The sequence below is a fragment of the Manacus candei genome, unplaced genomic scaffold, assembly GCF_025592945.1.
Source record: "Manacus candei isolate 608988 ecotype Guabito, Panama unplaced genomic scaffold, ASM2559294v1 h1tg000050l, whole genome shotgun sequence".
Lineage (NCBI taxonomy): Eukaryota > Metazoa > Chordata > Aves > Passeriformes > Pipridae > Manacus > Manacus candei.
This window is the reverse complement of record NW_026138098.1, coordinates 31,910,441-31,926,485: the sequence shown is the minus strand read 5'-3', so window position 1 is coordinate 31,926,485 and position 16,045 is coordinate 31,910,441. Positions and strand designations below refer to the sequence as shown.

The 16,045-nt window shown below is 53.8% G+C and overlaps 3 protein-coding genes across 4 annotated transcripts in view; 2 read left to right on the top strand and 1 right to left on the bottom strand.

Moving 5' to 3' along the window:
• The first annotated feature begins 4,892 nt into the window (after nt 1-4,892).
• EGR2 (early growth response 2) lies at nt 4,893-7,622 on the top strand. Its single transcript, XM_051800621.1, has 2 exons — nt 4,893-5,416; nt 5,730-7,622. Exons 1-2 carry the CDS (start codon nt 4,951-4,953, stop codon nt 6,932-6,934), a joined length of 1,671 nt encoding a protein of 556 aa, XP_051656581.1. The 5' UTR covers nt 4,893-4,950; the 3' UTR covers nt 6,935-7,622.
• A 1,760-nt stretch (nt 7,623-9,382) lies between these two features.
• Nucleotides 9,383-12,517, bottom strand: ADO (2-aminoethanethiol dioxygenase). Its single transcript, XM_051800648.1, has one exon. The coding sequence runs from the start codon at nt 12,473-12,475 to the stop codon at nt 11,735-11,737; it is 741 nt and encodes a 246-aa protein (XP_051656608.1). The 5' UTR covers nt 12,476-12,517; the 3' UTR covers nt 9,383-11,734.
• A 205-nt stretch (nt 12,518-12,722) lies between these two features.
• The window catches only part of LOC127476996 (uncharacterized), a 64,875-nt gene continuing 61,552 nt past the window's right edge, over nt 12,723-16,045 (top strand). Inside the window, exon 1 of one of the 2 annotated variants that reach the window (XR_007906807.1) lies at nt 12,723-13,342. The gene's annotated coding sequence lies outside the window, so the exon portion shown is untranslated. Of the gene's footprint in view, nt 14,812-16,045 lie in introns of both variants that reach the window. The other variant, XR_007906806.1, reaches the window with a different exon arrangement.

Here is a 16,045-nt window from a genome sequence, read left to right as displayed (position 1 = left end):
TGATCCTCGTCTTGATACCTTTGGGGCTGCAGAGTCACAGCCTGTGGCTGGGATCTCTGACTCCACAGGGCTATATTCTCTCTATAGGTAGCACAACTGTGATGAAAACCTTTAGGGGTGCTGTTACACGGTGAAACACTTCCAGGGATGTGGCAGCTGCAGCTTCTTCGGGCAACCGGTGCTGGGACCTCACCCCCTCACAATAAAGAATTTAATCTTAAAATCTAATCTAAACTTGTTTGCTTTCAGTTTAAAGCCCTAAAACATTTTTTTTCCCTGATGCCATATTTCAAAGTATAATCTAAAGCAGAAAAGGTGTCACTTGGTCTGTTCAGCTGGAGGAGACTAAGGGGAGACCTTGTTGCAGTCTACAACTTCCTCGTGAGGGGAAGAGGAGAAGGGTTAGATGCTGATCTCTGTGGTGACCAGTGACAGGACCCGAGGGAATGGTCTGAAGTTGTGTCAGAGGAAGTTTAGGTTGGATATTAGAAAAAGGTTCATCCCCCAGAAGGTGGTTGGGCACTGGAACGGGCTCCCTAGGGCAGTGGTCACAGCACCAAGGCTGACAGAGTTCAAGAAGCATTGGGATGACACTCTGGGGCACATGGTGTGACTCCTGGGGATGGTCCTGTGCAGGGCTAAGGGTCGAACTCGATGATCCTTGTGAGTCCCTTCCGACGCAGCATATTCTGTGATTCCGTGAAACACCAGCAGCACTCAGCCCAACGCATCGCTTTTTGCTCAGCTGCCGAGTCCTTGCTGACTCCCGGCAGCGCCTTCCCCCAGGAGAGGGCAGTGGAGCCCGCACACGCTCTCCGCTCCCCTCCCGCCGCCGGCTGGGAGCACCCGCTCCCGCTCCCTCGGGTGTTCCCCGAGGAACGAACGGGGTGAGTGGAACTAGGACTACGGATTTAATACGTGTGCTAGAAACCGTGTACGGGAACATCCAGGAAATGTTCTGCGTGTTTAATAACGAGAATAAGTTTTGAGCTAACGAGTTTGTTGTTGCTTTTATTTGACTGGAAGTTTGCTCTGCCACACACACTTGTCCACAGCCACACAAACTTAAACTAGTAGCTTGCTGATTCCACATGAGTTTGTTTAATTCCTATAGCCCGAATTAAAAAATGTTATTGACATTTAAATAGCCCTTCAGGATGCTGCTATGGCTCTCCTGAGCCAAATACTCACAATAAAGTCATTTACTTATTTCAAATTTACAGGCATTCATCCTAAGACAACAAGCTTGCTTGGCTGGAAACCACAGAGTGGTTTCAAGGCACTGTAATTAAGGGCAGACTGGGATGCCTTCTCCTCTGCTCCTTAACCATCCTATTTCCTTGGCATGCCAGCAGTCAGGCAGCTGTTTTCTGTACCTTCATGTTTACAGCAGGTTTCCCTGGCTGAATTCCAGGTTTTGGTGACTGGCCAGTACAGGCTGTGAGCCTGTATCAGTCCCGTGAGGGGCTGGCAGGGTAGACTGAAGGGAAGTGGCTTTTGCCTGCAACTTGGGAATCCAGGGGACACCCTGCCAAAACAGAAGGTATTAGTAAACAAGCATTTCATCCTGTGAGGACATGACAAATCTTTCTACCCCCAATGAAAAGGGACAAATTTAGGAAACTCTGAAATCCAGCTTTGGAAAGAAGATCTCTTTTATATGAAATGTTAAGGAAGCACCAACCTCAACATGAATCTAGCCCAGACAGTTGTCCTTTGCTGTTGTCAGAGGACAGGGTCACTCATTTCCTATCTGAAAGCAACTCCCTGATTGCATCTGAGTTCCCACTCCTGAGGACACCTGCTGAGCTGGGGCCACTTTAACATTCCCAAAACCAGCAGGATGCACAGTGCATTTCCCAAACAGGCCTACTAGCATCACTGCTGTTAGCACATGAGGTCGGTCGAGTTTTGCTGCAAAAGCATAGTAAACCCCTGGAGAGATGACTCAAATGTATGATGTTACACTGGTGAAATGTGTTGCCAGCTCCACAGATGATGAGCTGCCTTTTCTTCCTCAGCCACTCTCAACTCATGGAGGCAAGGACAATTTTATTTCTACAGCTCCTGTCTCAGGTACTTGTGGTAGAGAATGACTGCAGGAAAATAGAACCCCAGTGCATCAGCTAGCAACTTGTTCAAAGAGCAAATGTAGTAAATCCAAAGGAGCCTGGTTTCAAAGAAATTGGGAATAGAAGTTCTGCCCTTCAGCTCTGAACCCTCCTCAGTCAGTGCTATATCCAGTCAGATGTGTCAGGCGCATTCGAGGCTCTTGGTGCGAGTGGGGATTTGGCAATTTGCACCAGCAATGTCTGTCATATGAAACCACGTGGTTTATAGGAACCACAGAAATCAGTATTTTTGCGTATAAGGCTCACTGACGTCAGCGCGAGGTGGACAGTCCAATGCTCAGAGTCTGCTGTAAGCAGCCAAACGGGGATCAAAGGCACAAAGCACATGCAAAGCAATACAGCAAGAATATCTGAAAAGGGCCCAGAAACACTGGGGTCTCATCTGTCAACATCTGCCTGAAACTGAGCATTAACTACGTCTCCATCTTGCCCCACACGAGATCCTGCTGCCACTCAGACAAAGCTCCCATTGAGAGATGCTGAGTGACTTGATTGTTCCTGGAAAGGCTGGAAATCAGACATAATTTACTCCATGCTTAAGAAGACTTTTAAAATTAACCAACAAACCTAACCATAGTAGTATTCCTCAGGTGAAGTCAGCCAGGAGGTACAGTGGATTTTATTTGCGTCAGTCTTTCATTAAATCCTTCTCCATAGTAGAAGAACATTAAATTAGCCAAGTTAGTTCAAAGGTGGAATTGATTTGTGGTGAGATTGAGGTGGGGTGTGGAACCTTGGTTCTTCTTTCTCCTGTGTGCATTATGAGTTAGTGTCATCAGTGGGCATGTGCTATTTTGAAACAATACAGGAAAATTAGGTAGAATATCCATAAAACTGATACATCAGCAATGTTTTGCAGTAAGGAGGATACTGCACTGTTTCTCAAATTCATGTAAAGTAATTCACCCCACTGCACAACAGATTCCAATATTTTGTTCTTTTATAGTAGCGATTAGACCAATTACAGCTTAGCTGTAATGGAAAGGTACAATACAATTGCTCCTGCTTCTCAGTCAAATTTCCCAGAACCTGTCTCTCTGTCACAATTTAATTTTTAAATTGAGATGGGTCTTTCAAACAAAAATATCTAGAATCCTGCTGAAAGCTTTCTTTCAACTAAATCTCATATGTCAAACTGTATTGGCTATATATTAAGTGCTAGAAAGGACTGATAATAAAAATCTATGTTAAAAAACACTGTTATATATTTACTAGTTACTGTGCACACTTCTCTGATCACCCACAAAGGCAAATATCTATGTTTACGCCTACTATTCCTTAGAAAGTACAACTAATGTCCCTAAAACTTTCACTTTTCCAGAGACGCTCCTGTCTAGCCTGGGCTCTGCAGTGCCTGGACAAGTAGTGAACCTGGAGCATCACCAAAGGCAGTGAAACAGAATTGGAGGAACTGAAAGAGCCTTTCTCAGCTGGGGTGTGAGGTGTGTGGCATGGATAAAACGGGGCCTGGGAGACACTGTGACAGCACTTGGGACTGAAGGCAGAGGTAAGTGCACGTTCCTTAGGGATGCCCGAGCCCTGGAATGCACTAGACCTCTAAATATTGGTATCTGCAGTTAAAAATGAAAGCAAAGAGGTTTTATCCTTCCTATGTATTCTCTGCTTGTTGCTTTCGAACAAGAGTGCACACTCTCATAGCATCTTTCATATGTTGCCACATCTTGCTGCTCTTTGGGTTGTTATGTGGATTATTTGGATAAAAATCCAAATGGGTTGGATTTTTACTGCAGAACATTGAAAAGGGGCCTCAAACGCTACAGACCATATGTGAGTTGCTTTCCTAAATGCAGGACTAAACAGCCACAAGATGAAATATCCCCAAGTAAATGAGATTAGTGACATGGGATACAGCTTTCAAAAATAATTACATCTGACACCCTCATCAGCAAGAAGATGTAGGGGCTGCAAGCTCTAAGCTTGGGAACAGCGTATGAAAGATTGGCTTCTCCTGGGAAGGGAGGCACAAGGGAGGTTATTTTTAGTACTTTGGAGGAAAAAAAAAAGAATTTAAGCACTCTTTGGTTTGATACCCTCGTTATGGAGGAGATCACGGAGAAAGAAAGCAGAAGTGGGAATGGAAATGTTACTGAGGATGAAAGCTGTGGAAGCAAAAGGTTGATCCGAGCAGGGTGGGAGCGGCGGGGACAAGATGGGACGGGGGCGTGGTGGGGGCGGCAGGGGGGGCAGTGCAGCCTCCTCCGTCCCGTCCCCGGTTGTGCCCGTCGGTACAACAACAACCCACCGACGGCGGAGCGGGCGGTTCCGTTTTCGCGACGGTATATATAGATCAGACACTTTCCAAAAAAAGCAGCGCCGCCGAGTCGCTCTGCTCGGCGGCTCTTTCCACCCGTAATTCAGAAAACAAAAAATATTTTTTTAATATTATTTTTTTCTTTAAGAAAGGAGAAGCTGTATTCCGTGAATGCGGCTGTTTTCTGACTCGACACCGGCTTGCGGTTACGGGCTGCTGAGAAAGTGAGCGGGGTCCGGCGGGGCGGCCCCGGGACCTCCTCTGCTTTTCCGAGTGTTTTTAAAATTTTCCGGAACGGGTTCCCTAAAAAGGGCAGGGGGGCGGGGCCGGATCCTCGCCTTTTTAGGACAAGGGCCCCGCCACCGGAATACCCCCCTGTGCGGCGCGGCGGGCGGCGGCGGGGGCCGCACGGGGCCGGGGCGGGTCGGGGCCGCCCCCGCAGGGCGCGGGGGGTGTGCGGGGCGGGGGGGCCGGGGCAGGCGCGGGGCGGCGGGTCCCGCATGCCCGAGCCCACGTGACCGCCGGGCCCCGTTCCTCAGTCCTTATATGGGCAGTGACGTCCCGGGCATTCAGGGGGCTCCCATAAATAGTTACCGCCAGACTTGTGCTCCAGCGCGAGCTGCGGCGGGAGCGCGGCGCTCCCGGGGCACCGCGGCCACCGCACCGCCGCGACGGGGCGGCCGCCCGCCCGCACATGCCGCGCCGGCTCCCCGCCGTCCCCCCGCGCCGGTAGTGGGAGGCAGGGGGAAGCGCCCCCTCCTCGCCCTCCCCTTCCCGCCCCGAGCGCCCACCGCCGGCCGGGAGCGCCGCTCCCGCGGCCGCCCCGCTGCCCCCATGATGACCGCCAAGGCGGTGGACAAGATCCCGGTGACCCTCGGCGGATTCGTGCACCAGCTCCCCGAGGGCATTTACCCCGCGGATGACATTTCGGCCGCGCTGCCAACTTCGGTGGCGATCTTCCCCAATGCCGACCTGGCAGGGCCGTTTGACCAGATGAGCGGTGTGGCAGGAGGTAAGCGGAGCCCGCGCAGGTGCGGGACGGGCCGCCCGCGGAGGGCGGAGGGGACCCGGAGTGGCGGGCGGGGGCGGACTGGGACGGGGTGCCAGGACCCTCCGCGGGGCTCCCCTGGCGGCCGGCTGGGGTTCCCCCCGCCCCTCGCGGCAGCTCTGTCTCCGCGCCCGGCTCTGGGGGAAAAGTTGCAGTCGGCGCGGAGCCCTCCGGCAGCCGGAGCGCAACATGTGCGCGCCGCAGCCCCGCGCGGGCGGCGGCCGGGACCGGTGCCGGGTGGCGTTGCGGAGGGCTGACCTGCTCCTTGCTCCCCCAGACGGCATGATCAACGTGGACATGGGCGACAAGCGGGCCCTGGACCTGCCCTACGGCGGCGGCTTCGCGCCCAACGCCCCGGCTTCCCGCAACCAGACCTTCACCTACATGGGCAAATTCTCCATCGACCCGCAGTACCCGGGCGCCGGTTGCTACCCCGAGGGTATCATCAACATCGTGAGCGCGGGGATCCTGCAGGGGGTCAGCACGCCCTCCTCCGCCACCTCCTCCGCCGCCTCCTCCGCCGCCTCCGCCGCCTCCTCGGCCACCGCCGCCTCCGCCGCCTCCCCCAACCCGCTGGCCGGGGCCCTCGGCTGTACCATGGCACAGGGCCAGCCGGCCGACCTGGAGCATCTCTACTCGCCGCCGCCTCCGCCCTACTCGGGCTGCGGTGACCTGTACCCGCAAGACCCCTCCTCGGCTTTCCTGCCCGCCGCCGGCGGCGGAGCGCTGCCTTTTCCCCCGCCGCCCTCCTACCCCTCCCCGAAGGCGGCGGCGGCCGACGGCGGGCTCTTCACCATGATCCCTGAGTACGGCGGCTTCTTCCCGCCGCCCCAGTGCCAGCGGGAGCTGCACCCTGGCCCCGACCGCAAACCTTTCCCCTGCCCCCTCGACTCGCTCCGCGTCCCGCCTCCCCTCACGCCGCTCTCCACCATCCGCAACTTCACCATGGGGGCGCCCCCGGCGGGCGCCGCCCCCGGCAGCGCTCCCGGCGGCGGCGGCGGGGGCGAGGGTGCGGGAGCCCGGCTGCCCGCCGGCGCCTACAGCCCGCACCACCTGCCGCTGCGGCCCATCCTGCGGCCCCGCAAGTACCCCAACCGGCCCAGCAAGACGCCGGTCCACGAGCGGCCCTACCCCTGCCCCGCCGAGGGCTGCGACCGCCGCTTCTCCCGCTCCGACGAGCTCACCCGGCACATCCGCATCCACACGGGCCACAAGCCCTTCCAGTGCCGCATCTGCATGCGGAACTTCAGCCGCAGCGACCACCTCACCACCCACATCCGCACGCACACCGGCGAGAAGCCCTTTGCCTGCGACTTCTGCGGCAGGAAGTTCGCCCGCTCCGACGAGAGGAAGCGGCACACCAAGATCCACCTGCGCCAGAAGGAGCGGAAAGGAGCGGCAGGCGGCGGCGGGTGCCCGCAGCCCGGCGGCGGGAGCGGCGCGGCCCTGGCCCCCTGCGCGGCGCGGACGCGGACGCCCTGACGGCGCGGGGCGCGCAGGACCCAGCGCGGAGCCGCCGCCGAGCGTGGCGGGCGCGGAGCGGAGCGGAGCGGGGCCCGGCGGGGCGCGACGAGCACCTGGCGGCGCCGCGGGGCTCCCCCGGGCCGGGGCGGGCCAGAGCGGGCCGGGCCGGCGGGTGTACATAGGGGCTGCGGCGGGAAGATGGATGCATGCAGTGCCGTCGTGGTGAGGTGTCCTTGGTGCCTTGTGTGGTGTAGAGCCCGGTCCCCTGTCTGCATGTGGGGGGGGGGGTGCCTTACCTATCCGCTCCGACGACAGCGGCGACACCGAGACCGGAAAGTTTTCCCCTCCCTGGTTTTAGTATGGCTGTACATTTCTGCCTATTAATATTGAGATTTTTTTTTTTAGAGACTATATTTTTGTACGCACTGGTTTGGGGTTTTGTTTTTGTTTTTCTTTTTGGTGACTTAAAAGTGTTCCGTTTGTAGTAGGACTTGGGACAGGATGTAAATACTCGGGCTGGGACCGGCGCCCGTGGTCGGCCGGGACCCAGTGCGCCGCAGGTAACACGAATAATGCACAACCACTAACGGGGGCTGGTAGGAGAGGGGGGGCTATCTTTCTGGCCACTCTGTAAATAAACTTTTCGACAATAGGGTAGGTGCTTACAACGTTTATAAAAGACGACAAATAAATCTCTTAATTATGCTAAATCGACATCTTTATTTCCTTAGGTTGCTTGGCCCGACCCAGGGGCGGGGGTGTCCCCTCCTCGTCCCTGGGCCCCGGGGGGTCCCGGCGGCGGGGTGCTGCGGGGCAGCCCCGCCCGGGTCCGCTGGGAGCCCCACACCGCCTCGGCGCGGAAAAACAGCGGCCCCGGCGCCGGCGTACAAACACTCGCTCTCGGGCGCGGGGATTTCCCTCGGAGACGAGAGACGGGATAATATTAACCAGGGAGCGGGGTGGGTTTTTTTTGAATCACTCTCTTGTTTTGTTCCGCGGTTACGATCCGCCCCAGGCAGCCTCCGCGAGTGGGCTCCGGAACGGCGAGTACCGCCGCCCCGACGGCCGCGCTCGGGGGAAGCGGCTCCCGGCGGCGCGGGGGCTGTGCGGGCGGTGCCGCGCCCGCGCCCGCGCCCGGGGGCTCCGCAGCGGCCCGGGGTGGCAGCGCTCACCCCCGCGGCACAGCCGGACTGCTTCTGCCGAACCAATCTGGCCAAAACATAGCGCTTCTATTTTGTTTGTTTGTTTGTTTGTTTTAACCTGTTTTGATTATTGTTTTTTAAGATGTTATCCCAGCCTCGGCCCACCCTCGGGTCCTGCCGTCGGTGCAGGGCCGTGCCGGCCCTAATGGGCTTGCCCTCTGCCGCAGGGATCCTCGATGTGGCCGCACTGCAGAAGTGAGCTGAGCAGGATGGACCTTGGCACTAATGCCACAGCCCAGCACCTCAGGGCGCGGGGGCAAAGCCGCTGCCTGGCGGCTCCCAGTGGCTGCTTCCCCAGTGCCGGGTCCTGCTGTGCAAAGCCCAGTGGCACCTGCTTTTTCTGTCTGAAATGTCCTGTTCCCCATATTCTGGAACTGGTGCTGGCTTTTGGGGCAGCTGCTCTTTGCTTGAGAGAGGCAGTCAACAGGAGCTGAAGCGACATGCCTGATTCTGAATCAGATGGGAAGCAGACTTCCAAAGTTGGTCATGGACCAGCCTGTGCGGGATGGAGAAGCCACAGAACAACGCCAGCTCCAGAGCTGCCACACTCATTGCCCCCCCATCTACCTCAGCAGCTCAAGTAAGCTTTTGCCTCCTGTGTTGCAGCTTCACCACCTGATCCCATGCGCTCCTGGCCCCCAAGAGACCACGGCCTGCTGCTGGAGGGATGTCACATGGGAGCTGCAGCCTCCTCGGTCAGCACCGCTGGCCTGCAGGACAGGGATCCAGTGCTCTCAGCCTGCTGGGCTTCTGGATGTACCACCACAGCCTCGGATAACCACAGCTCGGTCATAGCCAGAGCATCATGAACAAAATTGGTATCAGCTACCTAGACGCACAACCCAAGGCTCCACTTGCACACTCCCAACTACTGTCTGAAGCCACGCTACAAAACCAAAACCCCAGTCAAAAGCAAAAAATAAGGTAAACACCACAGAAATTGTAAAAGAGCTGAATTAAGAAACTGCTGGTGACCAGTGTACAGCCACAGGAACACCTCATATTGCGTAGCAGTACCAGCGGTCCTACACCTCTGACTTTGCCTTACAGCAAGAGCCAGCTTCAAAAGCAGCAGTAGTGCATGTGCCTGGATTTGTCTGCAAGGCACTGGTGCAGGATTTGGGCTGAGAACCCAGTGCTACATCTCACCTCCCAAAGAAAGGCCAGTTGCACTGTTTGGATTGTGAGGCAAAAGAAACTAGTGCTCTGTACTGTACTTGGTTCAAGGCTGTTGTACTTGTGAAGCAAAGTAATGACTGCTCAGTGGTGAGATATCCTGTATTTATTCTATAATTCAGCAATAACAGTAATTTTGCTGTTGTGAAAACACAATAACCAGACTGCAGAGAGAAGGAACGGCATTACAGACTTAAACCTTTTGCTTACAGATATCCAGAACATATGAAGTAAGTTTCAATTACTAAGTAAGCAAGAAGTTACATAGAGGCGCTTTTTCTTAATGCATTTGAGGTTTTCTTTGCTGTTTTTCTCAGCTTTTAATACTTTGATGCTAACACCTTAATAGAAAAAACAAAAAGAAATAGTTTTCCCGGAGTTGCTAACAGCACTCCGCAGCGGAAGGGACCATGCTGTCCTCTTCGGAAAGATGGATTAAAAGTCCTGTCCCATTAAACATCTTGACTACGTTTTACACATGGAGGGAAAAAAATTAAAAACCAAGCAGAAAGACCTAAGGGGGGGATAGCGCAGACGAGATAAAAAATGCTCTCTGTCCCAGTTTGGTTTTCCAGTACAGCTGTTGGCCCGCACCCTGCTATCTTCTTTGTGGACTTCTGAAAACAGATGATGGTCTTTATTAGCATCAGAGAGAGGTAGAAACAGGCTGTAACACAGGGAGGCATTGCCTTATAGTTAATGACTACATTCGATTGAGAATCATTAAACATTAACTGCTGCTAAGCTGCAGGGGAATTCCAAGAAAAACAGGTAAGCCAGCTGCAGAAATATCAGACACTTAAAAAGTGCTCCAAAAATAAATGGAAATCACCTGAAATAATTTCTACCAATTTTTCCTTGCAAAAGAATTATTCCATGCATGCATAATGCTGACTGTATTTTACATTCATTCTTTTGCAGGCCAAAAAAAACCCAACAAAAGACAAAAAAAGCAGCAATGCCGTATCAGAATCATTTAAAAATTCACATACAAGCCACTGTACAGGAAAAACAAGTCTGCTTTTATAAATACACAGAAAAATTAAAGCCAGTTGTGGAATGATTTCTGGAGCAGGTTGGTACGTCACTTAGGAGGTTGGTAATCATGTTTTCTTACTCAAATTGCCACATCATGAGTAATATGGCCAAGGCTGCCCTGGCCTGGGTTTGTGGTACCAAGTGTGCGTTATGATGAACAGGCACAAGACCAGTCCCTGCAGTACAGACGGAGTATTTCACTCATAGAAAATGTTTCTCCCATGTTAGAAAGATTGCATTCCCTGCCATGGACAAACTGCATCTCCAGACCACTTCCATCATAGCGAGGTGAAATTCCTGGTGTCTCTTCTACTCTACGTTTATTTAAAAGCTTTATGAAAAAGTAGTCTTTATAAATAGTATAAAGACGGAAACTGCAAGGCTTCAAAAGCCTGAAGCGTTCTCTTGTCCATATAAAAACAAAGACCACGCTTTAAAGAGAAGACATCAGGTCCAATGTTATCGGTACCTAGGGTATGTGCTGCTGTATGTGTAGGGTTTGCAAATACACTGTGTTTCTAGAGTGGCTTCCACAACAGTGGAGAGTTGTTTTTTTCTCTTATGATGCCCACAGTTTCTGCAACCTTCCGCTGCATGAGAGGTTCCAAGTGAGGTTAATTAGCAGCTGAAAGTCTCCTTCTCCTTGCTGAAGGAAATATGCATAGATGCACTCAGTAATTCTCAGCTGAAATAGTGAGATCTTGTACACAACGCTTTAAATAACTGCTGAAAAGTAACTCTGAATTTGACAGCATCCCTTCAGAGCGGGAATTCCCTCAACTCCAGCCCTGGGGATCACTGGTGTTTACTGTAGGAGCATGTCCTGGCTCAGGAGTTGTTCTGGGTTGGTTTTTTGCTACCAGGGTACAGCTCTTGTTGAGAATCGCTCTGGAGACCGAGTCCCCAAAGGCTGCAGCTGGACCAGCCCCTTGCCCAAGCTGGGTGGGCACCCTGGCCCACCACTGCCAGCTGGCTCTGGCGGTGGGAGCCCCTTCGGGGGAAGCCGGCAATTCTTATTGCGTTGACTCTCCCTTCAGAGCCTTAATTCCCTCCCTAACGTGCGGCCCTAACTATTTACATAGGATGCCGGATTATTCCCCCGACCCTTCAGCTGAGCAGAAGTTTAACCGCGCTGCTCTCCCACATCGACCCAAAGGACATAAGCACGTTCTGGCGCTTTATTTCCCCCGACCTATGCAGCCCGCGGTCAGCGGAAGGCTGTGACCCGCGCAGCTCCGGCCGGCGCGGAGCTCCGTGTGCCCGCGGTGCCGCTGTGCGGGGCCTGGGGCGCGGCCGGGCGGGGGAGGCCGGGCGGGCTCCGCTCCCCTCCCCTCCTCTCCCGGCGGGGCGAGCGCATCGTCCCAGCGGCCGCCGCCCGGCCCGGGCCGCCGCCGGCGGCGGCTCAGAGGTAGACGCGGGGCCCGGGGTAGGGCTCGCCCCCGCACCAGAAGTCGGCGGCCTGCGGGGTCTCCACCAGCCACACCTCCCGCGGCAGCGCGGGCGGCTCGGCGCCCGCCGGCGGCCCCTCCAGCAGCCGGTAGTAGTGGCAGTCCCGGCCGTGCTGGGGGTCGTAGGGCGGCGCCAGGATGTCGAGGAAGGCGGCTGGCCCGTCCACGGCGTCGATCTGGTGGAGGTTGTCGGTGTGCGGCGAGAGCAGGCAGGGCGGCGAGGCGGGCGTGTAGTGCTGGCGGGAGCGGAACAGGGCGCGCAGGCAGGGCCCGGAGCCGGCGGCGGGGGGCGGCGGGGCGGCGGCGGCGCCGGCGGGCAGCGTGTCCATGCAGGCGATGCGCAGCGTGCCGTACAGAACCTTCAGCATGCCGTTCATGCCCGGGTGGTCGTGCAGCGGGATGCAGGCGCCGCTCCGCAGCAGGAACACGCCCATGCTGAAGTTCTCCGTCTCGCAGATGTGCATGTAGCTGACGGGCGGCACCACGCCGGCCCACGGCGGACCCCCGCCCGCCGCCGCCGCCGCGGCCGACGGCCCCCGCGGCGCCAGGTGCAAGTCCTCGGCGCGCACCTCGTCCAGCAACTGCTGCAGGCGGTGCAGGTTCTCGCCGAAGGCCGGGCCCGCCGGGCTGCGGAAGGTGAGGCCCGCCTGCCGCGCCACCCGCTGGATCAGGGAGGCCATGTTGTCCCGGGGCATGGCGGCGGCGCCTCGGCCCGGCCCGGCCGCGGCGGGCTGGGCCCGGCAACGCTTCCGCCCCCGCCCCCGGGCGGCCGCGCAGCCGCGGCGCCGCCGGGCACCACGGGCAGCGTAGTCCGGGCCGGGAGAGGAGGAACGAGCGGCAGGAGGAGGAGGAGGAGGAGGAGGAGGAGGAGGAGGAGGAGGAGGAGGGCGGCGGAGGTGAGGGGCGTGAGGTGGCCGCGGTTCTGCGCCGCGGGATGAGGGGAGGGGAGGAGAGGGGAGGAGAGGAGAGGAAGCGGTGGGAGCGGACGCTCCCCCGGAGCCGATGGAGTCTGCCCGGGCAGGGGCACGGCCAGTGCTGGGGCTGTGCTGTGTCCGGGGAAGCCGCGGTGATAAGTTCCCCCCCCGGTGCTGCCTGTTTCCTCCCGCACTGCCGTAGGAAGGGCGAGAAGGCTCAGGAGCAACTTGTTGCTTGACTGGTATTTAAGCGGTGTGAAACCGAGCAGAGTAGCGCGAGTGCGGTGCCACGGATGTGCAGCGACTGCACGAACAACTTATTTTTTTATCGCTGACTGCTTGGTACGGCTAAGCCGTTTGGGCAGACTTATCAGATCTCAGCTCTCGAGCACTGCCTCTCCCGTTGCGGTGTTGGGTCGAGGTCGGGCTGCGCGGCAGGCGCTGTCCCGCACGCATCCCCTCGCGGTCGCCTGTGAGTGTGATTGTGCCTGAATTCGTTGTCTTTAACCGCAGATGAACCGACGAGCACGTGGAGTTCCAGATACTGATCATCAGAGAATCCACGTGTGGCAAAAAGGATGGATAATCTTCTGGCTTGGTTCCTGGTGGAGCCTGCATGTGGTTGTTTCAGGCTAATGTAAAAAAAGGGTACAGCATTTATTCTGCCAGGGCATTACATGTAATGTTTTATTTAATTCATATATCTGTGGTAACAGTCCTATTACCTTCTTTCTAATTGGCGTGACTGTGCGTAGCAGATCATGCCAAGAAAATCCTTGTTTTTTAAGTCAGAAATTAACCTGTTAGTGCTGAGATTTGGTAAACAAAGTTAGGCTCTGGTCACAGAAATTTGCAGGCTCTATGTACACCTTGAGTTAAATTACTTGAGTGGGTTCTGCAGCATGTAAGTACCATGGTAGGTGTAGGCCTAGCTGGTTAGGATTCTAAAAAACAGCTGAATGATAATACTTAATCAAATACGACTGCAGGGGCTGCAGCCTGCCAAGTTAAAAGATTTCATTTTAAAACAAGGTAAACCATTGTGTCTCCTTGATTAAAGGCATTAAAGTTTAGTAAGAGATATGTGGCCTTATAGTGTTCTTACACATTGGTTTGCATTGGAAGGGACCTCAAAGATCATCTAATCCTTGGAAATACCCCTGTGGGCAGGGATGCCACCCACTAGATCAGGTTGCTCAGGACATCGTCTAACCTGGCCTTAAACATTGTCAGGGATGGGGCATCCACAACTTCTCTGGGCAACCTGTTCCAGTGTCTCACCACCCTCATGGGAACCATAAACACTGTACATGAATCATAAATACAAGTGTTGTGGGCCTGGGATGGCCCAGCAGAGGATGAAATACTGATACTGTAAACAAAGATTGGTGTCTTGGATTTATCTTCCCAATCCTATTTCCCACCCTCCCTAGATAAGTTTGGTGCACAGGATGCAAATTGCTTCATTTGATGGCATCATTGCTTCCTCTCCCCGGAGAAGGATGTTCAAGTTTCACCTGAACCTACAAATCATTGCAGTCTTTAGCTGTTTCATGTTCGCACTGATAAGTCTGTCCTGTGCCAGTGTTGGGAACACAGGTGAAGATGCTTAGGATGAGGGAGCATCATCCCGAGTGGAGAGGAAGGGTCTTTAATGGCCTGTGAACCTGTCTGTATTGGAGTGAACTGCCAAGGACTCCGACAGTCTCAAATGCTGCTGCATTGGGTGGCAACTGGCAGATTTGGAAGGCTCCATGTGAGCTTTTCTATTCAGTCCCCTTCCACAGGGACAGTCAATTTATCTGTGGAGGTGTGGACTGGAATTTTTGGCAGTTACCATTATCAGTGATAATGATAAATTCTCTGTTGGCTGTCCATTTGTGTCCTGCCTCAGCAATTGCACTTAGCTTGCAGGTGAGTGCTAGAATGCTCACTTTTGAACACACTGGGTTTTTTTCTATGCAGCACAAAAATAGACCATTTTGTGGAAACAAATGCTTGGTATTTATAGGACATTGTGCGCTTGGAGTAACATGCAATTGTAGGAAAGATCAACATGGAAAAGCAGAATCCTGAGGCTGAGCTCAACCTGATCTTGACTTGCTGAGTGGTATTAGGTGAGGTATTTGACCCTTTCAGTGCTTATCACTCTGTAAACCATGAATCACATGTCTTGTGTACAAGGACATTTATTAAGATTTTAAGTACGTCTTTATGTGGATGATTCTTGTGCCATGTTAAACTGATGATGACATTTATATTTTTAATAATTGATCACCTTATGATCTCCAGTGTTTTTAACTACTCTGTTGATTGCCATTTCTAACAGATACAGACAAAAATAAGTCCTTGGCACTTAACGTTCCAGTTAAATGCTATATCACACCCACATCTTTTCTGTGCAGTAATATTCAAATAAACCCACAAACCAACCTCAACAGAAAAGCAAGCTGTCCAGCCAACTGACAATTAAATTGACATGTTTTTTTCTTCTGAAAGACCATATTCTTAGGTGGCCTCTACCATCTTGAGCACATGTGAAAAAAAAAATCACAGCGTAGTTGGCTGGGCTTCAAGGCTGCGTTGTGTCAGTGACGCAATGACCAAAGTTCAGCCCAGAGGTTTTGTGTGAGAGGGAGGTCAGGTTCAGGTTACGGTTTTGGTCTCCTGCTGTGTTTGTTTTTTTCCTCCACACAGGGAAAGAGGACGTGGTGAGAGGTGCCACAGCCATTTTCTCCTGCCCAACCCCGCTATTTCCAGCCTTTTCCCCTTTCTACTGTGGATAGCATTTTGCTTCTTTATTGCTGTTAGGTATTACAGCTCCCCCCAAGTTTGTGAAATATCCCTTGCTCATTTTCACTCTCTTCCAGGGTTTGCTTCTCATATCCTCTTATTTCATTTTGAGGTATTAGAATTCCCTGTAACCATCAGATAAAACAACAGTGTGTAGTGGACAGAAATGACAGCCACTCATGTAGAAGGTCAGTTGTTGGCTGCTGTTAAATTTTGTGTCACAATGCCAGAATATTTTATAAGGTGTAGAGCCTGGACAGCCAGTACAGAAACCATCCTCTGTTATAATGTTGCCAACAGCTGCAGATGTGTGTTTACATAGGACAAAACCCAAGAATCTTTGTCAAAGAACATCTTTTTTGCACTGTTCCTGCCACTTGCTCCACAAGGGTGTATATTTTAATTTTTTTTTTAGCTACCACCAGTCAAGGAACTGGATATGAATGCTAGCCAAACGTGACTCAGATGAGAACAGGACTGAAAACAGAGAAGACAAACAACATGTCTATACTATTTGCTGGCTCTCCAGTAATGGCTTACGTAAAAGATAAGTTTATC